At 51.0% G+C, this 22,091-nt stretch overlaps 2 protein-coding genes and 1 long non-coding RNA gene across 7 annotated transcripts in view; 1 reads left to right on the top strand and 2 right to left on the bottom strand.

The window, feature by feature from the left end:
- The window catches only part of TXNRD2 (thioredoxin reductase 2), a 49,371-nt gene extending 48,862 nt beyond the window's left edge, over positions 1-509 (bottom strand). For 3 of the 4 annotated variants that reach the window (XM_080821536.1, XM_080821535.1, XM_080821533.1), the window contains exon 1: positions 371-486. In XM_080821536.1, coding sequence (XP_080677662.1) covers positions 371-482 — 112 coding nt within the window. In that variant the 5' untranslated portion in view covers positions 483-486. Of the gene's footprint in view, positions 1-370 lie in introns of all 4 variants that reach the window. The other variant, XM_080821534.1, reaches the window with a different exon arrangement.
- COMT (catechol-O-methyltransferase) lies at positions 473-21,760 on the top strand. Its single transcript, XM_080821537.1, has 5 exons — positions 473-593; positions 15,713-15,995; positions 16,898-17,091; positions 17,425-17,556; positions 20,937-21,760. Exons 2-5 carry the CDS (start codon positions 15,713-15,715, stop codon positions 21,135-21,137), a joined length of 810 nt encoding a protein of 269 aa, XP_080677663.1. The 5' UTR covers positions 473-593; the 3' UTR covers positions 21,138-21,760.
- LOC308354194 lies at positions 1,597-11,574 on the bottom strand. Of its 2 annotated transcripts, XR_013967851.1 has the most exons (3): positions 11,254-11,574; positions 10,164-10,228; positions 1,597-2,235 (listed from the first exon to the last, which is right to left on the bottom strand). It is a non-coding gene; the product is annotated as an uncharacterized lncRNA (long non-coding RNA). The 2 variants fall into 2 exon arrangements; XR_013967852.1 differs by lacking the exon at positions 10,164-10,228 and having other exon boundaries at positions 11,254-11,565.
- Positions 21,761-22,091: the final 331 nt, after the last annotated feature.

Below are 22,091 nucleotides of genomic sequence, written 5' to 3'. Positions count from 1 at the left end.
GACTGAGCACCTGCTGTGTGTGGCCACTAGGGTCTCCGGAAAGGAGGGAAAGGAGGCAGCCAGGTCTGACTAATGGGGTCTGCGGGTAAAGGCGTCTGGTTACCTCAGGAGGGGAGCCACCCCCACCATCATCAGGACTATAGTTAATATTGGGCTGGGGGCTGGGGAAGCGAGCACAGATCATTTTACCCAGCAGAACCTCCAGCGGGGTCCCCCCACTGTTTCCCCAGCTGGAAAGGGGGTTGGGGTGTGTGGAAGCCGGCAGACTGAGGTCCCAGCCAACTGCGACTAGCGGGGACACCCCCACGTGGACAAGCTCTGACGGGTACCCCCTGCCCAGCCCGCGCAGAGAGTCCCCTCCCCGCCCTACCTGCTGCCCTCCGTGCCGCGCCCCGCACCCCGCCCGCCGCCGAAGCCGCCGCAGCAGCAGCCCGAATCCGCCACCGGAAGTTCCCGCCGGCTCTCCGCAGCGAAGCCGCCATCGCAGCCAACGCCGCGCGGGGCCTTCTAGGCGCTCGGGCTGTCCGCCGCTCTGCCTGCGCGCCGGCTCGGGGCGGGTCCTGCAGACTAAGGACGCCGCTGCCGAGGGCGAGGTGAGAGCGCCGGCGGACCGCGGGGATCCGGCCTAGGGTGGGGTCTCCGGGCCGCGGGCGGATCTGATCAGGGGTGCGGGTCTCGGGACCTGCGGTGGATCTGATCCGGGGTGCGGGTATCCCGACTTGGGGCGGATTTGATCCGGGGTGCTGGTCTCGGGACCTGGGGCGGATCTGATCCGGGATGCGGGTCTCAGGACCTGCGGTGGATCTGGTCCGGGGTGCAGGTCTCCCGACCTGGGGCGGATCTGATCCGGGATGCGGGTCTCGGGACCTGGGGCGGATCTGATCCGGGATGGGGGACCTGGGAATCTATCCTAGGAGCTCCGGAAGCGGGGTGGCAAATTAGAACCTGTGTGAAAGGATCCGACCTTGGGTGGGAGTCTCTGGACAGAAAAGAAGGGGCTGGGATACCAGACTGGGTTGAGGGAGTGGAAGATCTGTATTGGAGTGTGAAGATCCGACTTGGGGATGGGGTTCCAGACAAAGATAGGGGATCCAGCCTCCTGTGGGGATCCATACACTAAGGTGGGGGCTGTCTCCTGGGGAGGGGACTTTGACTCCATGGGCTTTGGGGGTCAGAGCCTGACTCACCAAGGAAGGGTCACACTTGGTCTTTGAGCAGGGGTCAGACCCTCGGGTTTGGGAGAATTGTGGGCATCCAGGCCCTCAGGGGAAAACTTGTGGTACCTTCAGGCATTTCCTTTCAGAGGAATGGCTGCCACCCCAGAAAGGAAGCGACCAGAGCCCAGCACCCCACAGGACTGGGTCTGGCTGGTGTGGCCTCAACCTCAAGTGAGAAAGATTGAGAAAGAGGAAGTCACCCCAGAATGGACCTGACATAACAGCCTTTTGGGTTGTAAGAGTCAGGGACGTTTCTTGACCTATTGCCTGGGGCTAACTTTCTGGACTGCCTGCTGCCTCCCAACTCCCAGAAGCCCTCTGTGGAGCAGTGCCAGGCCTGGTGGGGAGAGGGTTGCCATAGATGAACACGGCTGGATGGTAGTTTCCACAGTAAGGACAGATTTTATTCAGTAGCTAAGGGTAGTAGGGGAAAGAGCTGAGCTCCATTCGGATTTGTTCAGAGGCACTTTTAAAGGAAGAGTAAGTGTGGGGGGGGGATGGGAATGACAGACCTGAGTGAGTCAGGAAAGTGAGAAATTACAAAAGTGGGAAAAAGCAGTTTGTCATTGTGACCCCGGTTTGGATATGCTAAGTGATGCTTATGGAAGTTAGGCTTCTCTGCTTTGCCTGAAGCTGGGAGATGGAGCCCTATCCTCAGGTGTTGTCTGAAACAGTCCTTTCTTTTGGAACCCTTGAGTTCTCTGTCATGCACCTTAAGAAGGCCAAGGTCATTCCAAGGATGCAGCCTTGAGCTGTTAGACACTATTTAGTGTTTGTTGAAGTCTTCATAGGCCAAGGTTGAGAGCTAATTGAGAATTCTGAAGGCTCAGAGGAGCTTGGATAGAGTTTGACCTGCAGCAGGTCCCCCTCTGTTGAAGGAAAGAAGAGATGTTCTGTCTGCTGACTAACAGAAACCTGTTTTCCGTTTGATCACCTTTTGTGGAACCAACTGTTGGGGCTTAGTAGTAGAGGATATTTGCAGGATGATTCAGTGATCAGGCTTTAATGAGGGACATTTCTGTGGAAACAGAAAGAAAAGCAAAGGTGAATGGTCAGAGCTGAATGTAAACCTGGTTTTTGAGCCCTACAGGTGGCCAGTTGGGACAAGTTAGGCATTGATGTGTAAACATTTCTAGATTATGGGGTGAGGACCAATCCAGTGAATTTCCCAGTTTGTAGTTTGAGTGGTGAGTTTGTGGTGACAGTATAGACATCAGTGTCACAGTCAAGGTTATTGACAGAGCAGAACATGGGAGATGTGGGAGTTCCCATGGACTGGGAGGGGCCATGCAACCGCAGCTCCAGGAACGAAGGTGGCACACACCATTTGTTGTGGTGATGAACTCTTTGAGGGTCATGTCAAGCTGTCTGCATGCTTTAGCATGAGGGGCTTTTCAGATCCTGGAGGAAAAGGGGTGACAGCAGGATAACCAGTGTCCCAGGAAGGGTCTGGGTAGTCAGGTTTTAGTTCTCAGTGATGCCAAGTCAGGAGGGAAGGAGGAAAAATTGGAAACAGCGATTTGGAGAGTTGTAGCCAGATACTGAAGGAAACTAGAGGACCTGAGGGTTTGGTGAGGGCCGACAAAATGTGTAGTATGGCAGGATGGCAGTCCCAGTCACCTCAAACACAATAAACCGGATTAAAATCTGATAACTCACAAGGTTGTATTATTTTTCCCCATTGAGACATAACATTTCCCTTAGAGCCATCTCCCTTTTTGATCAAAGATAATCAAAGGAAGGGGTGCCTGGGTGGTTCAGTTAAGCGTCTGACTCTTGATTTCGTCCCACGTCGTGATCTCTGGATTGATTGGGCTCCACACTTAGCAGGGAGTCTGCTTCTCTCTCTCTCCCCCAACTTCCTCCGTCTCCAACCCCCACTCGGGTGCTCCCGCACACACACTCTCTCTCTCTCAAATAAATAATTCTTTTTTTTTTTTTTAATATAGTCAAAGGAAGGTTATTCTTGTTTACAAAATAATTCTGGTCTCATTAAATGTGGTCTGATTTTTTACATAAGTACAGCAAAAAAGGCAATTGACCTCATAGGCCTTGTTAAGTTTGCTTTGTGGAACTTTTCATGGGAATTTCAGATTGGAATTTTAAAGGCCTGTCAAGGCTAGGAAGCCAAAGCAAGAACTTGCTGTCAGACTTCACCTATAGATTTGGGTGAATTCCTCTCTTCTCAAGCTCCCCCAAATATCTTAGGGTTCCTGGGTCTGCCAGGAAGTGACCTTCCTTACTCACTTGTAAGGCTGGGAATCTCTAAGCCAAATACCAGGCTGGTTTTTTCCAGAGGGCTTTGTGAGCATTGCTCCTTGTAAAGTTGACTGCAGTTCCTCAAAACCTTCTGGTCGTCTGTACCATGCATCATTTTCAAACATGACGTTCCCTGGTTGTATAACCAGCTTTTTAAAATTATGTCCTATCGCAAAGAGGACAGATTTTTATTGAACCTATGCAGATAACTATATTGCCACAAAAATAAGAATACTCAACAATAGATTCCAATTTTTGGAGGAATCAAGCAGGGAGAAGAAGATAAATGCTTCAATTTTGTTTACAAAAATATAACTTGCTAGAGTGGGATGATTCAGAGATAGCTTAATAGAAAAAAGAAAGGGTTTTTTTTTTTAATATCCGGAAAATAGAACACTAACGAGCCAAGAGCATTCCAGACGAAAGCCATATAAACTTAAAATCATCTTTTATCAGTTCATCCAGTTCCATTTAGTTGATTCTTGCCTATTTTCACAAGCCCATTGGTTTCTGCACTAGAGTTCTGAAGCTCCTTACTCAGTCCCATGGGATGATCTCAGAGGCAAGGCCACCAGAAGTCTGTACCCCAGGGACCTGTCATAGTCCTTTCCATGGGTCTCAGGGACAGTCTCTTTCTGTTGAAGATGAAGCACTCTGGCCTATAGCTGATTGCAAATGCTTTTGGAGAAGAATTTCTCCAAACAGAAACTATCTGTGGGTGACAAAGACTTAAAAATGACCTGGGGTTAAAAATTTGGTGGGAGTCCCTTATAAAAATAACACAACTGACAAGGAAACTTGGTTGTTTCTATAGCATACACGCCATTTAAAGTATTAACTGGAATGGTGATGATAACATTATACCAGAATATTTCACAGTCACTGAGGGCTCTCACAAATGTATAGGAACTTTATGTAAATTCTGACATCCTGATATCAAATAACATCTACTCACAAATAAAACTCTTGGAAGGTTAAGCAGCATGTCTTAATTAGACAATGACTTTCATGAAATCCAACGTGTTAGTAAAACTACTTAGTTTTAGGGACGCCTGAGTGGCTTAGTTGGCTTAAGTGTCTGCCTTCAGCTCGGGTCATGATCCTGGGATCCTGGGGTCCTGGGATCAAGCCCTGCATCAGGCTCCCTGCTTTACAGGGAGCCTGTTTCTCTCTCTCCCTCTGCCACTCCCCTGCTTGAGCTCTCCCTCTCAAATAAATTTTTAAAATTCTTTAAAAAATAAATAAATAAAATATTAAAACTACTTAGTTTAACTCTTCTCTTTTACGAGGTGAAAGAACAAACCCTTTGAGATCTTCTAGAGGCCATCTGGGAAATCCCAAAGCCAGTTTGAAGTCAAGAAAATAAATTCATGGAGTGCCTGGGTGGCTCAGTGGGTTAAGCCTCTGCCTTCTGCTCAGGTTATGATCCCAGGATCCTGGGATCGAGCCCCACATCGGGCTCTCTGCTCAGTGGGGAGCCTACTTCCCCCCCCTCTCTCTCTGCCTGCCTCTCTGCCTGCTTGTGATCTCTGTCTGTCAAATAAATAAAATCTTTAAAAAAAAGAAAAGAAAAGAATTTCATTTAGGATTTGATTTGGGGAAGATAGAGTTGTCAAAAATATTGAAAGGTGTGAATGCTTGGCTAAATAGGATCCCAGTTCACTGTGAAACAATTTTTTGGTTATTTACATAACCTAAATGACAATAAAAGAATTCATACGTAAATATAAGTGATAACATGATTGTTTAAAAAAACAAACTTGGCTTTTTTGGCAGTGAGAAGACTAGATTCTCTTACGTAATCAAGAACACGGTAATAACAACATGAAACACAGGAAATTATTTTGATAGGAGAGAATCTTTGTTTCCACAAAAGGGAAAGGTTGGTAAAGATTACCCAAAGAAAAAAACTTACATGATCTCTTGTTATAAGCAGACCACTAATCCAAAAAATTTTGTTGCTTGAGCAGAGAGAAAACCAAACTCTAGTTTTACATTAGTATTTTACTGATGGTAAAGGTCATTTCAAAAACTTTGTATACAAACCCATTTAATCTTAGCCAGCTTTGACCTACAACTTCCTATATCCATTCAGATTCTTGTTCTGTACCTTCCCTCTTTTGAAAATGTAACTCTAGAATAAAATTACTATCCTCCTTTCCTTAACAAAAACAAATCCTACATTCTTTGCATACCTTTCATGTGAAACACATGGTATTTTCCTCAAATTCTTTGTATACAAAGTTGTTTCCCTTCACTCTTATTGTTTGTAGTAGTTTTATTTTCGGGGCGCCTGGGTGGCTCAGTGGGTTAAGCCTCTGCCTTCAGCTCAGGTCATGATCCCAGGGTCCTGGGATCAAGCCCCACATCCGGCTCTCTGCTCAGCGGGGAGTCTGCTTCCTCCTCTCTCTGTAGTAGTTTTATTTTCATATACTGATTATAAATTTTAGCCATTTGCAACCTTTATTTTATAGAGAAAACTAGGATAAATGATTATGAATCATCAGTCATATACCAGCATTCTGTAACAGATCAAGTTTTATGAATATGCCAAGTTATAATCTATAGAGGTATATACTCTGAATAGTACAAATACATTTTTTTTGAAGATTTTACTTATTTGACAGAGAGAGAGAGAGACAGCCAGGGAGGGAACACAAGTGGGGGGAGTGGGAGAGGGAGAAGCAGGCTTCCCGCCAAGCAGAGAGCCAGACACAGAACCCTGGGATCATGACCTGAGCCAAAGGCAGACGATTAAGGACTGAGCCACTCAGGCATCGCACAAATACATTTTTTAAAGATTTTATTTATTTATTTGAGATAGAGAGTGAGAGACAGCACATGCAGGGGGAGGGGCAGAGAAAGAGGGAGAAGCAAGCTCCCTGCCCTATTGGGGGCGAGGTGCTCTGGGGGCGGGGTGCTCAGTCCCAGGACCTCAGGATCACAACCCGAGCCGAAGGCAGATGCTTAAGCAATTGAGTCACCCAGGCGCCCTAAAACTTATACTATAATTAATAATGACTGTTTCAGCACTTTGTCTTATGTAGAAATCATTTACATATTCAATGAATATCTGTTATTTGACTTAACTTGGCACAACTCTAAGGTACCAAGTTACCAGAAGTGTCTTTGGAGACAGTTTTTAGAAGCAGATCTGCATATACAAATATATATATATGTATATATTTTTAAAGATTTTATTTATTTGACAGGGATCACAAGTAGGCAGAGAGGCAGGCAGAGAGAGAGAGGAAGGGAAGCAGGCTCCCTGCTGAGCAGAGAGCCCGATGCAGAGCTCGATCCCAGGACCCTGAGATCATGACCTGAGCCGAAGGCAGAGGCCTTAACCCACTGAGCCACCCAGGTGCCCCTACAAATATATTTTAAGTAATCTCTACCCTCAACATGGGGCTCGAACTCACGAACCTAAGATCAAGAGTCACATGCTCTACTGACTGAGCCAGCCAGGCACTCGGAGGCAGATATATTATAAAACGCGAAGATTGTTGAGGGGTGCCTCAGTGGCTCGGCTGGGTGACCCGCCCTTGATTTCAGCTCAGGTCATGATCTCAGAGTCATGGAGTCGGCCCTGCATTGGGCTCCTAGCTCCATGGGGAGTCTGCTTGAGGTTCTTTGCCTCTCTCTTTCTGCCTCTCCTCACCCTTGTGCTCTCTCTCTCTCTCAAATAAGTAAATAAATCTTTAAGTAAAGAATAGGAACTCAGTTTGATGAAAATCAGATTTATCATATGTGCAATCTTAAACATTGAATAGATACAATATTAGCTTATTTGACTAAGAAGCCAAAGTAGAATAAAAATGTATGTTTGTATTATATTTAATGTTGAGAACACTGAAGATATACCTGTTTCATTAAATCAATAATATTAAGTTAGTCTTATTTACCAGAGATTACCCAAATTATGTAAACCTGAGAAACAGTTGAGTTGATTCTTCTATCTGGGAGTTTGGGAAGGATTTAATTTATTTAAGTGCTTATTTTTCTCTAAGCCAATTAGATAAAGCTAGAACTACTTTAAGGGATCTTTTTTTTTTTTTTTTTTAAGATTTTTTATTCATTTGACAGACAGATCACAAGTAGGCAGAGAGGCAGGCAGAAAGGAGGAAGCAGACTCCCCGCGGAGCCGAGAGCCTGACGCGGGGCTTGATCCCAGGACCCCCGGGACCATGACCCGAGCCGAAGGCAGAGGCTCCAACCCACTGAGCCAGGCACCCCTCTAAGGGATCTTATAAATTAATTTGGTGATACCATCTGGAGGTAGAGAAATGCTATACACACACACACACACACACCCGTGCATCATACACAAATAAACATACAGACAGATGCAAATGGAGATCTTATGTTTTTCATTTAAAACTTTTAGCCATGGGCGCCTGGGTGGCTCAATTGGTTAAGCAACTGCCTTCGGCTCAGGTCATGATCCTGGAGTCCCAGGATCGAGTCCCACATTGGGCTCCCAGCTCTGCAGGGAATCTGCTTCTCCCTCTGACCTTTCCCCTCTTCATGCTCTCTCTCTCTCTCTCAAATAAGTAAATACATAAAATCTTTTAAAAAATAAATAAAACTTTGAGCCATGCATCAGGCATAAATACAATTCTATAAAACTCACTAGTTTACATAAGAATTGGACCTTGTCTTTGTTTCATTTGATATTTTTATCTGGATTGTGTTTCTAGCAGACAGAACAGGTTAGTTACCTGTTCAACGTGAGGGCTAAAGCTTTTCACCAGTGTTCACGGAGGAGGCCTTTAAGATCTTTTTGCCCTGATATATAATCTTATGGAGGCCGTGGACTAAATGTCTGTTTCCAGTTAGCTTTTTTTGTTTTCTTTTTCAACCTCAGGTGGTTACTTTTGGGGGTTCCTGAGTCCTTTGAGAGCTCCCGATGGGGCAGGGGTTCTTTGTGGCAGTGACTATGGGAGCTAAAGGGCTGGAGGTAAGGGGGAGGTCTGGCAGGCTGGACGGGAAGGAGGAGGTAGGGGCTTCCAGGGGTCAGGTCAGAGGATGCAAGGGAGCTGGAGAGAGAACAAAAGGCAGGACAGGAGGAAGGAGGAGTAGAGGGGATGGAAGGGAGAGGTCTCAGGAGCCACTCTGGGGAGATCTGCAGTTTCTCATGAATGCCACTGAGGTTCCAAATTATCCTTAGCGAAGTTATGCTGATCGGAAAGGAAGCGTACAGAATTAGCACCACGGTGACACACTGTCAGCAGGGATGTGAGAAGGGGGTTTCAGTCAACGGAGAAGCTCCCCGTGGGAGGAGCGAGATCAACCAGAGAGACAAAGAGGCCTCCCCAGCAGCCAGGAAGTACTTCCAGCCCCAGAGCTGCTGTTTGGAAGCCTGGCCTCTCGCCCAGCCTCTGAGAGTATATTCAGAATCATGGAACTGAGACCTGCCCTCACTGCCACAGTGGATGTTTGTTAGGAGCACTGGATCGGGAGTCAGAATCACCACCACATGCCCTAAATGAGCGGCAGACCGGAGACGGAACAAAGGGCTGCCATCCAGCGTGCGAGGAGTAAGATGGGGAGTCCGCATTCAGTTTGCACACAGGGGCAGGGCTGGAAGCAGGCAGCTGCTGGGGCTTTGCTGAAACTGCCCGTGCACTGCCAGAACTCTCTCAGTACCCAGGCAGCACGATATCTTGGGCTTTGTCCTAGACGGCTGGCCAGTGGGGCAGGTAGCCAACCATCCCACCCTGGCAGGCATCTCCTGGCCCACTCCACCCCCATCTTTTCTGTCCTCCCCACAAGGATCCTGGCCAGCCTGCCTGTTTTTGCCCCCAGAATGTTCTGTGCACTCTGAGGCCTGGCCTCCATTCAGAGCCAAGACAGCTGGCCCTGTTTCTAGTGCATGAGTCCATTGACCAGAAGAGGGGCTGGGCCTGGGGTGGGGGTCCTCCAAAAAGCAGGAGCTGAGACGGGGTCAGAAGTGACCAGGGGAGCTGGGATGCTTGGCGCTGCAGCTCTTGGTCAGGGAGGGGGCCTGAGTTCCTTCTGGCCTGGACTTTTCTTCTGTTGCTCCTGCAGCCTCAGGCACAAGCACAAGCATCCTGGCTCTCCCTAGTTTCCAGAAAGAGCGTGGGCAGAGACCTGCTCTTCAGAAGGAGGTGATGGCAGTGTGGGCCTAACAGCAGATTCAGAGCCTCACAAAGGGACCAAAAGTTCTAGTGCACTTTCACGGGTTTTTTTAAATGAGCCTAGGAACGATGTCATACAATTGATTCATCATTTTACAGAACTCTAAGAGTCTCGGTAACTTACCCACCGACGGTTGCTTGCGATGTATTTATGAAAAACATTTGCATTTCCTTTAGAGAAAAAAAGAGTGTCGTCTAGGATACGTTACATGCGTAAAAAGATCACTGACCAGCTGACAAAAGGGTAGACCATCTGGCTACGATGCAGAGAGAGACAGAAGCACCCCCGAGCTGGCCATCCCACAGGGCTGGAGCTTAAGAGCGGAGTGGACAAGGGAGGGGCAGATTCAGCTGGGAGTGGAGCCCCCACACCCCCACACTCACGCACTGGGGGCCCAGGTCTCAGTGAAATTGTGCTGTGTGTCAGGCTGTATGTGGGGAAGCACTTTGGTCACAAAGGATCATGGAACTGAAGGTCCCAGGACCAATGGCTCTGGGTGTTAGGGGCCCATCTGCCTGTCCTTACCTTGGTTCAAGGGTGGCTGGGGGTCTTGGCCCAGCTGCCAAGCATCTTGCTTGCCCCCTTTGGGTCTGGAGGATGATAAACGGTAATCAGAGTTGATGGAAGCTACAGTTTCATGGTTGCTGGGGGGAATACTGAAGGACCGGCTTATGATAAGGAGGGTTTGGGGCTGGGTGTTATTTTTGCTGTGTGAGGAGAGAGGTCTGTGGAGAGGTGGATGCTGGCTGAGGTGGATGCTGGGTGTACACTGTAGGCCTGTTGGAAGGAAGCAGACGGAGCGGGCAGACTCTGCTGAGACAGGAAGTTCCCTTCCCCTGCCTCCGAGAAGGACCATGAATGTGGAGGCAGGTGTCCAAGCTGTACCCGTCCTCCCAGCTGCCCCCCAGGGCCAATCAGCAGGGTTAGAGCAAGAGATGCCTGAGCGCCCTGGATCCCCCAGGGAGATAGGAGCAGCACTTGATTTTCTGGATCCTGCTTCCTTATGGGGAATGGCATGTCCCTTTTCCATTTTTAGAACAGGAAGGGCCAGAAACGGGTTTGTCCATTTTGTTTGTTTCCCAGTGTTCTTTTTCCTACAGTAAAACACACTTAAGTTACGGGGCGCCTGGCTGGCTCAGTCGATGGAGCAGGCAACTCTTCATCTTGGGTTTGTAAGTTCAAGCCCCACGTGGGGTATAGAGATAACTTAAAAATAAAATCTTAAAAAAAAAAAAAACTTAAGCTAAAATTTGCCATTTTAGCCATTTCAGTGTTACAGGTGTACCATTCAGTGGTATTAAGTACATTCACAGCATCGTGTAACCATTGTGACTATTTCCAGAACTTTCTCATCATCCCCCAAACAAGCACCATACCCATTCAGGAGTAATTCCCCGTCCCCTCCACCCGCCTCGAGCAGCTTCTGTTCTACTCTCTTTCTCTGTGGATTTGCCTGCCCTACAAAGTTCACAGAAGTGAACTATATGTATCTATCTATATTTATATTTTTATCATAGTATATTTTTATATTTATATATATTTATTTGTATATATTTATATCATATATATATTTTATCATATAATATCTATCTATATCTATATTTTTTTTACGTACCATAACATCTTCCAGGGTTCATCCACGTGGTAGCATGAATCAGTGTTTCATTCATGTTAGTGATGAAGTGCGATTCATCCTGGGAATGCAACACGTCCCTTCTTCTGTGGATAGACGGGCTGTTTGCCCTGTTTGGCTGTTGAGAATAATGCCACGGGGAACACTGGGGCACTGGTTTCGGTTCAAGTCCCTGCTTCCAGTTCTTTGGAGTGTGCGCCCAGGAGTGGAATTGCTGGTCATAGGTTAGTTCCATATTTAACTTTCCGAGAAACCACCAAACTGCTTTCCACAGCAGCTGCACCGTTTCTCACTGCTGTCAGCAGCCCACAAGGGTTCCGGTTTTCCCACATCTTCGTCAACATTTGTTATTTAACATTTACCAATTTTTTTTGGGAAATGAGCCACCTTAATGCGTGTAAAGTGGTATCTCGGGTGGTTTCAGTTTGCATTTACATAATGACTAACGATGTTGGGCATCTTTCCACATGCGTATTATTGGTCATTTGTAGATCTTTGGAGAAATGTCCTTTGCCCATTTTCTCATTGGGTTGTTTGTCTTTTTGTTGTTGCAAAATAGGAATTCTTTATATAATCAAGACCACCCCCGTTTTTTTTGAGAGAGAGAGAGCGCGAGTGCGTGTGGCACAAGCAGGGGGAGGGGCAGAGAGAGAGAAAATTCCAAACAGACTCCCCGCTGAGCACAGAGCCCCACATGGGGCTCTATCCCACGACCCTGAGATCATGACCTGAGCGGAAACCAAGAGTCAGATGCTTAACTGACTGAGCCATCCAGGTGCCCCTATATATTTAAGATATTAAACCCTTATCAGATGTATGATTTGCAAATATTTTCTCCCATTCTGTGGGTTTTCCTTTCGTTCTTCTGATAATGTCCTTAGATGCTTTTAATTTTAATGAAATTCAATTTATTTTTCTTTTGTTGCCTGTGCTTTTGGTGTCATGTATAAGAATCCATTGCCAAATTCAAGGTCATGAAGATTTACTATGTTTTCTTCTAAGAGTTTTATTGTTTTAGCTCTGAAAGTCAAGGCTTTGATCCATTTTGAGTTCCTTTTTGTATGTGGTGTGTGAGAGTCCAACTTAATTTTTTTGCATGTGGAAATCTGTTTGTCCCCAAGCCATTTATTAGAGAAACTGTTCTTTCCTCTTGAGTGGTCCTGGCACTCTTGTTAAAAAATCATTTGATCGGGGCGCCTGGGTGGCTCAGTGGGTTAAGCCTCTGCCTTCAGTTCAGGTCATGATCCCAGGGTCCTGGGATCGAGCCCCGCGTTGGGCTCTCTGCTCGGCAGGGAGCCTGCTTCCCCCTCTCTCTCTCTGCCTGCCTCTCTGCCTACTTGTGATCTCTTTCTGTCATATAAATAAATAAAAATCTTAAAAAAAAAATCATTTGATCATAGGCATGGGGGTTTATTTCTGGCCTCTCCGTTCTGTTCTGTTGGTTTATATGTTTACCTTATGCTAGTACCACACTGTTTTATTTACTGTAGCTTTGTGGTAAGTTTTGAAATCAGGAAGTAGGAGTCCTCCGACTTTGTTCTTTCTCCAATTGTTTTGGCTCTTTGAATTTGAAATGACCTTTTGGAGGACTTTTCTATTCCTACAAAAGATGCCATTGCAGTTTTGATAGGAATTGCACTGTATCTGTAGATGACTTTCGTATTGACATCTTACAATATCAAATCTTCCAGTCCATGAACATGGGATGTCTTTCCATTAATTTGTGTCTCCCTTTATTTCTTTCATGCTCTCATGATACTAAATGTATCATCTGTGGAAGCCTTATAAAAGGCCTAGCCTCTTTGGCCAAACCCTGAAGTCTGTGTGCAGCTTCTCCCTGCACTGCTACCCTGAGGTCAACAGCCACGAAAGATAGGAGACCCAGGATCCTGCACCAAAGCTTTGCCTCCAGCCCTCGATGTGGTCAAGAAGCCACGTTTGAGACTGTGCTCGGCGAGCCACTTAAAAACTTTCCCTTATGGCTTGTTTTGAACCTATGCAGAACAGAGAGGATCCGAGAGTGCTGCTTGGCTTCCGTGCTCTGGCCTCCTGGCCCGGGGTTGAGTTTCCTTTATCCTCCCAACGATTCCTCCTCCCCCCAGAGTGGTTTAAAGTCCCATTATTGCCCTTTCTGTTCGCATAATTATTAGGTAACCAGGACTCAGAGCCAAAGCAGAGCCTCCCCCCGGGTTGCAGCCCTCCCTGTGCCCTCCTTTAAGCCCCGAGGCACACAGTGCTGTGCAGTTATAAACAGACAGACCTAGAGATTAGCGATTTACAAGCCAGGTTTTTAACACAAGCCAAGTATTACAGAGATTGAAATTTATAGTTTATGACTCTAGAACCCGTCAAGTAATGGGATACCTAAGTAGAATATTACTTCTCATTTTTGATATTTTGATTATTTCCAACATTTACTGGATATTTTTTTAAACACAGAGAATAAAACAGTGGTGCGTTGTAGCATCACCCAAACAGTGCTATGAGTAATAATGGTAATGACAAATAAAGCAACACAGATGCGTGGTTAGGAAATCCTGAGCGGTAGAAAGTTCTAGCTCCTTCAGGCTGCAGGGGTCTCCCCTCACTGTTTCCTGTGGGCTATCCACTAGAAGAGAGATACTCTACCCTTATCCACTGTATCCTCCCCCGCCTCACCCCGTGTTTTCCCCTCACTGGCCCCCTGGGTCATGGTACATGCTGCCTCTCAGGGGGCCCTTGCCCAGGGTGGGCCCCAGAGATACGGCAGACAAGACCCCTGAGGTGTACTCTTTCTGGCACAGTGGGGCCAAGGAGCACACCCCAGGCAGGGACACTGCCTCTGGTGCTGAGACCTGCCACATCTGCTCAGGACTTCAGGCCTTCTGCTGTTGTCTGTGTCCCTGGGGTCCCAGGCTGACATCTCCCTACCTCTTTGGGGCCTTCAGCTGAGGACGGAAGGGTGAAGCGCTGCCCTAGGGGGCAAGGCTGGCCTAGAGGAAGAGGCCCAGATATCTGGACCCAGGTCATTTTCAGGTTATGGTTTCCATTGGTGATATCTAAAGGCAAAAGAATCCTGCACCAATTTTCTCTGCTTTGCTGCTGAGCTCAGAGAAGGAGTGCACACACCCGCCCTTCAGCATGGAGGGCAGGAGGCGCCTGGGAGAGCGGCTCGGAAAGTCAGGATGGCCCCTGGGAGCAGAAGAGCAAATGTGGGCCGAGGGTTGGGGCCCATTGTGGCTGCACACTCCAACCCGTTGATAAAGTGTTCCGTGTCCATAGGCCACAATGCCCAAAACACCAGAATCTGGGTGTCCGTACTCACCTGGGGCAGAGCCTCAGTTTCCCACTCCTCTGCCCTGTTCCCCAAACCACCCACCGTCTCTTCATGGTCCCGCGTGGTGGGGTTGGGGCCCTCAGCGTTCCTCCAGCGTTCTTCCCACCAAGGCCGTTGGCCTGCCTGCTCTCCTGGATGTGCCTTCCAAATCAGAGCCTCTAGGAGAGCAAGGCTCTGCATGGCTGCTGGGGTTCCATGGCCCTTCCTTGTGAGTCACCTGTGAGCGACCTTTGGCCCCAACAGAAGCCTCCCATGTTCTTCTTTATTTTGTCCTTTCCCATTTTATAAGGTGTCTGGCCTGAACTCTGAGCATCTGCCTAGAATATTGTGAAGTCTGCTCTGTGCCCGCGAAGAGCCCAGGGCTGAGGGGCTCAACCTTGCCAGTGTCTCTAGGGGCCCCATCTGGCTGGATACCTAGCTACCTGAAGGGGGCTTGCCAGGCGGACGTGGTGCCGTCCCCGTGGTTGTCTGCTATAGCTGGCAGGTCCCCTTTACCTGTGGTGCAGGCAGCAGGTCTGGCCTTCACCCGGGACAGATGTAGCGTGGGTGGCTGTCCCCAGGGGGAGTGGCTAGTGGGTCTCTGCCTCTTGTGCCTGGCCTGGGGACTGCCTGTGTTCTTACCTGGAAATTCACTTAAAGGGCCGCAGACTTCTGGTGTGAGGACCCAAGAGACGCAGACGGGGCCTCCCCAGTGCCCACCTCCATCAGGGCTGTCTGGGAGATTATGGGGGGAGGAGGGCTGTGACTAGCAGGTCCCCAGGCAGGAGGGCCAGACCCAGCACCTGCTCTGTGCACCTGAGGGAGCAGCCCCAGGGGACTGCCCCAGACAGGAGGTCTGCCTTCCCCCAGCACTGAGATGAGCTGGGCCACTGGGACATATGGCTACGCTCTTGAAGGCCCCCGTCAGCAATGGGGGGCAATAGCAGCACCCCCAAACTGAGGAGAGGGTGGGTAAGCCGGGAGGGGCAGATCTGCACTAATGCCGAGGGGCTGCGAGCCCCCAAGCCTGCTACGGGGCTTCCTGGCAGGCCGCAAAGCGAGGAAACCCACTGCCCTACGCCGCCTTTCTTCCCTCCCCATTCTCTCCCCTCCTCCTCACCCCACCCTATCCCTGCCCTGTCTCAGATGCCGGAGGCCCCTCCCCTGCTGTTGGCAGCCTTCTCATTGGGCCTGGTGCTGCTGGTGCTTCTCTGCCTGCGACACTGGGGCTCGGGCAAACTCCTTATCTACTGGAACGAGTTGGTTCTGCAGCCCCTCTACAACCTGTTCATGGGCGACACCAAGGAGCAGCGCATCCTGCGTCATGTGCTGCAACACGCAGTGGCCGGGGACCCGCAAAGTGTGCTGGAGGCCATCGATACCTATTGCTCGCAAAAGGAGTGGGCTATGAACGTGGGTGACAAGAAAGGTGGGCAGTCCAGCCAGCAGGTAGCGGGCATGGGAAAGGGGACCTGGCGGGGGCAGCCTGGCCCTGGAAAGGGGAGGCCTGTTGTTGCTGTGTTTCTGGGTGTTGGGGTGGGGGATTGCCTGGAGACCTGGAGGTCCCTGGAGCTGCTCATCCAGCTGCTCCCCGGCCAGGGGCAAAGGCTGTGCAAAGACCCCTGACGGCCACATCACTGTCCTTGTGAGGAGGGACAGACGTTCAATAAACTGCCCAGGACCCTTCCTTGCCACACAGTAGCTCAGCCCACGTTCGTTGGTAGGCCTGACCCTGGCATGCCTTCTGATGGAGCTGGGTGGTGGTGCACGGCAGCCTGCGGGCTCCTAGCTGGCCCTGCTGGGCATGAGGGCGTGTACAGAGCTCTTTGGACTCTCCTGGGCCCTGGGGCCCCAGTTCCATCTCCTGACCTTTGGACTCCAGCCTGGGGCACAGGCCTGTGCTGTGCTGCACCCCTGGGAGTTGGGCCCTGGGGACAGATAGGATAGCCATTGTCCAGTCCCCTTGGAGCCTCTGACAGTGTCCAGCCCAGGGGGCCAGGATGCAGCCCGTGGGCATAGTGGCGTGAGGGCTTCCGCAGAGGGCAGCTCTGGGTTAGGATGAGTTGGGGTCAGGAACCAGGCAAAAGAGAGGGACCCGCTTGTGCTGAGACCCAGAGGCCAAAGGGACCAGCATGTGCTGAGACCCAGAGGCCTAAGGAACTCTGGAAGCTCTGAGGGTGCGTTTAGTGCGATGGTGGGGGGGGGTGGCGACAGTGGGGGTGGGGGAGGCAGGCATTGGTAGGGGCCGATGCTCCATCTGGAAGGAGCAGGTCCGGGACCAGGAGTGGGTCATCTCCTCCCGATCTGCTCACCCTCCCCTCTACCCCGCAGGCCAGATCTTGGATGCAGTGGTGCGGGAGCAGCGCCCGTCAGTGCTGCTGGAGCTGGGTGCCTACTGCGGCTACTCGGCCGTGCGCATGGCCCGCCTGCTAGAGCCCGGGGCCCGCCTGCTCACCATTGAGCTCAACCCTGACTATGCTGCCATCACCCAGCAGATGCTGGACTTCGCAGGCCTGCAGGACAGGGTGTGTGGCTGCCCCGGGGCGTAGAGTGCAGACACCCAGGTGCCAGGGGCTGAGTGCAAAAGGGAAGGGCAGGGCCTGGGTCACCCCAGAATAGTTCTTTCATCCTGTCATACGTGGCCTTGTGCTGCCTCCCAAGCCAGGTTTCCCAGAAACCCCCGCAGAGGAAACTCCCAAGGCTGTCCTTGGGCCCGGGGGTGGGGGGGGAGAGGGGAGGAGGGGGGCAGAGTGGGGACTTGTCTCCCCAGAACCCCAAAGAAGACTGGTGATGACCCTCAAGCCGGTGTCCAGGCAGAGCCATCTGTGAGGACAGACACTGACAGAGTGCTCTTCTAGGTCACCGTTGTGGTCGGGGCATCCCAGGATGTCATCCCCCAGCTGAAGAAGAAATACGATGTGGACACACTAGACATGGTCTTCCTCGACCACTGGAAGGACCGGTACCTGCCGGACACGCGGCTCCTGGAGGTGAGTTGTGCAGCTACCTGGCCCACGTGGGCCTCATTGCTGGCTGCTGGTGCAGGGGCAGCCCTGGCTGGCCACAGTGGCAGAGGTGATTTGGGCAGGGAGTATGGAGGGCCAGAGGGTGGCATGGAGATAGGAGGAAGGGGGTTCTAGGCAGAACGAGTTGGCTGGGCCTGCTAGGTGGCCTAGGCTGGGGTGACAGGGAGGGGTGAGCACCAAAGGGACATCTCCTGCCTGTTTTCCCCTGAGGCTCCTTATGGCACATTCCTCTCCACCCCTTGGTCCCTGTCCTCACACCCTACCCTGTCCCAGTCCTCAGTGCCGCTGTTTGGCTAGCCCCAAGTGGTGACCAGAGAGGCTGCCTGGTCCCCACGTGGAGTACCGGGTGGGCCCTTCATGAGCTGATGCACAGAGCTTAATATCGATGATTACTACCTTCCCCTACCTGGGCGGTCAAGGTCACACTTAGTGGCTCCTTGGCCTTCCACTGGGGGCTTGGAAGTTTTGCCCCACCCTGGCCCCACCTCCTGGCGGTCAGCATGGAGTGATTCTGTGTTGTTTGTCCCGTGTTTGCCCACCTCAGTTCCCCATGGGCTGGCCACTCTGCCCTGCGCAGCGGGACTGTGAAGGGGGGGATGCCTGGCCACCGGAGCCGTGGCTAGAGGCTGGCCAGGACCTTGCACCTTGTGGATCTAGTCCAGACGTGGAAGGCCAGGAGCCTGGACATGGCAGGACGGAACCTGCCCTGGCCTGGGGTCTAGGAGGGCACAGGATATCGTGGGGATGGGCAGACCTAGGGCAGTAAGTCAGAGCCACACGTGGAGGCCTTGAACGGCACACACCGAGGGGAACATGGGGGGTTTTAAGCAGGTGAGGACAAGGTCAGATTTGTCCCCAGGAAAGGTCTCCACTGGGTGCGTGGAGGGTTGGGACTGATGGCCATAGAGGGTGGTACAGAGACCTGGAAACTCCACGGAGGTGCTGAGCTCTGAGAGTGGAGGGGGACAGGGGACTGGCCACCTGCCGAGACAGGTGGTCAGTGGGGGTGATGCAAGGATAACCTTGGGCCAGGAGCCAGGCAGCTGTGTGTGGAGCATGGCCAGCTGGGTGAGGGCCCAGCCTCAGGCTGGAGGCATGAACCTGGAAATCAGTTGTTGAAGGCAAAGGCCAGTCAGCCAACCCAGCTGGGCCTGCACAGGGAGGGAGGGATTTCAGCAGCTCTGGTATATGTGATAATTGTGGGGCCTGCATTATAGGAAAGTAGCAAATATTGCCGTTTAGTAACTAGGAAACTGATAGTTTTCTCAGTGCTGCTTGTTCAAAGCTGGTAATTATCTCAAAAGAAAAGAAGTCACGAATTGGGAATGGCTGTGCTTTTTAAAAAATACGCATTCTTTAGCCCTGCAGCTGGGCTCCGCCAGCCCTTGGCTTTTGCCCGGTCAGCCCGGCTCTGCAGCAGCCCAGCTATCCCTCTCTTGGCCGGGCTTGGAGGCTGGCAGGGGCAGGTGGCAATTTGAAATCAGATGGCTTCTCTGAGGAGGCCTCAGTGCCACATCTCACCGGCTGTCCATGGGGCTGCTTGTGTGTCCTCACAACATGGCGGCTGGCTTTCCCCCAGCTGGGGTCAGGGGATGGAAACAGAAGGGGCAACAGGGGAGCTGTGGTCTCGGAAGACATACACCGCCACTTCTGCCTCCTTCCCTTTGTTAGAAGCGAGTCACTAAGCCCAGAGCACTCCCAGTGGAAAAGGAACTGTGGACACAGTTTAAAACCATTATCCAGTACAGGCAGGGGTTGGCACAAGAGGTTTGCTCAGACGGGGTGGGCTTCTGGGCAGAGTTCTCCAGAGGGTCTGTGTCCTCGGTTGGGAGGTGTGTGATGCCTAGGGAAGGGCAGGATAGGTGCTGCCTTTTCCTTCCTGCTGTCTCCAGCTTCCTCAAGGGTGGGTTGGCCCAGCACCCTCCAAACGTGCCCAGAGCTGCTTTCTTTCGTTCCTTCTTTCCTAGCCAACTCACTGGTTTTTAGGGTCTGATGACTTTCAGACCACTGACTGACCCATCTTGAGCTCCTGCTCACCTTGTCCGCTTCTGGCTAGAGACCTAAGCCGCCTTTCCGGGGCCTGGGCCAGGGCCGCCTCCTCTGGGACAGCTCTCCATTCTAGGTCTTTCTAGCCAAGACTGCTAGGGAGCTTTCTTTTTATATGAGGAAATGCTCCATGATTCACAGTGGTACTTTCTGTTCCAATTCCGGCTCATGGGTTGTCCCTGGCCTCCCTGATCTCACAGCTCTGTTTTCCACTCTCGATGGAGGATCCTCGGCTTCCCCCACACAGCCCACAGGCTGGAAGTGACCATGGCCTCCAGGAGCACTGAGACACTTGTAAGACTCTGTGCTAGGGCACATCCCTGGAGGGGTGCGGAGTTAAAGCCCATGTTTTTAAACCACTTAGAGATGTTCCATTGCATGTGGTCCTGTTGGCAATTTGAGACATGCCGGGGTCACTCTGATTTTGCTTTTGATGTCTCAGATTGCTTATTATTTTTCTTTTAACTTTTATGATCATGTGAAAAAGCAGCTCTACACTTCCAAAATTAAATCTAGGACAAGGCAACTGGGGTGACCAACTGCCCTGGGCTGCCCCTCTCCCACAGGCAAGCATTTCCTCCCAAGCTTTCTTTCTTTTGTTTCCTATAAGCTGGGCAGCCTTGTCCCCAGCGCTCCTCCCTGGCCGTGTCCAGCTGGTCCTTCCTTCTGCAGAGCTCCCAGGCCCAGATGCTGGTAGAGGGGTGTCTCACCTGCCAGACTTTGGGGATGCCCAGAGCAAACCCCTGTGGGTGGTGAGGTCTACCCTGCCACTGCCCCCATCCCTGCAGGGTCACCCTGGTCGGGCTGTTGGGGATCTCCAGTGATGGCGCACAGCGGTAGCCCATGCACTGGGCACTAGGCAGCTCACCTGGAAAAGCCCCATGTTCCTGGCACCAGGTGACCGAAGGACCCACTGGCCTGGAGTCGGGCCTGTGGCCTGAATCCTGGTTCTATTGTCTCTTCCCACTTACTCCTCTGGCTAGTGTCCCTGAACAACTACTGTGTGGCTGCCACATGCTGTTCTAGGGGCAGGGACACAGGACCTAATGGGGAGCAAAAGAGTTTCCCTCCCAGAGCCATATTCTGGAGGCAGGACTTGTGCGCAGCTGCCAGGGAGGAGATGGAAGGCAGTGGGGAGACCCTTGTGGACCCAGGAGCTGGAGTGGGGCTGACTCCAGGCCAGGCACAGGCCAATGTACGGACCCACCCTCTAGCCAAGAGCACCTACCCTCCCAGTTTGGGACTGGCTTGCTGGGTCTCTATCACCCTCACCCCTTCCCACCATCTGTCCCCCGCAGGAGTGTGGCCTGCTACGGAAGGGGACAGTGTTGCTGGCTGACAACGTCATCTGCCCAGGAACACCAGAATTCCTGGCATACGTGCGTGGGAACAGACACTTTGAGTGCACACACTTCCCTTCATACCTGGAGTACTCAAAGGTAATGGACGGCCTAGAGAAGGCTGTCTACCTTGGCCCAGGCACCCCAACACAGCCGTGACCACCCACCCTGCTCCTGGATCCCTTGCCAAGCCTGCTTATGAAGGGCACCAGGGATGTGCTCCTGCCAAGCCACTTTTGTGGTTCTGGGGTCAAGTGTATGACACTTGAGGCCTCTGACCCACAAGCCTGCTGGCCCTGGCCCCTCTAGAGGGCAACTCTGGGCTGTCACCCCTGGTCTGCCCCAAGTACAGCCAGCTCGCCATACACAATCACTGCAATAAATCTGTAAAGTATGTTTGTGAGTACCAAATCAGGATGGGTGGTGCCTGTGACAGTGTCTCTCTCTCCCACCAGCATTTCAATCAATAGGGTTTCTTACGCGGATGGGTCTTCAGGCATCAACTTATGCAGTAGACCCTGGAAGTAGGAACATTTGGAAACCAATGGACTGTGCACTTGTAGTCTGTTCTCGAGGTTTGCTGTCACCAGGTGGCAGCAATGCCTCAGTGATAGCACCGTGCCCAACAACTCACACCCACTTGTGATTCCTGGGTTCTTTCACTTTGTTTTTAAGAATGAAATGCAACTTCTTTACTAAAATCAGCTATTAACAATCTTGTATACCAGTATCATGTTTAAAAGATGCTAAAAGAGGAATAAAATTTTAAATATTTACATAGATCAACTTAGTGCTTCTTAACTTAACTTAAGCAACTTAACTGCTTCCCTGCTCCTCCTTTCCTGTAGTGCTCCCCTTTGCTGGATGCCAATGCTGGCCCGGGGTATGGGGGTGGGGGGCGGCTTATGTGGTCAGGCTGAGGTTACCCGCTGCATCCCCAGGGGGATGTCAGCAGGCTGAGGTGAGCCCCCATCTGGAGGCCTGTCCTGGGAAACTGGAACACAGCAGTTGGTCAGCCTACCTGTCCATCTCAAGCAGGCACTAGGGAATGGTGGATGTGGGGTCCTTGCCACAGTGCAGGGTGTGAGCTCTCTGGCATCTGGCCCCTTGGGG

Source organism: Martes martes (assembly GCF_963455335.1).
Source record: "Martes martes genome assembly, chromosome: 13".
Classification (NCBI taxonomy): domain Eukaryota; kingdom Metazoa; phylum Chordata; class Mammalia; order Carnivora; family Mustelidae; genus Martes; species Martes martes.
This window is presented reverse-complemented; position numbering and strand designations above follow the sequence as displayed.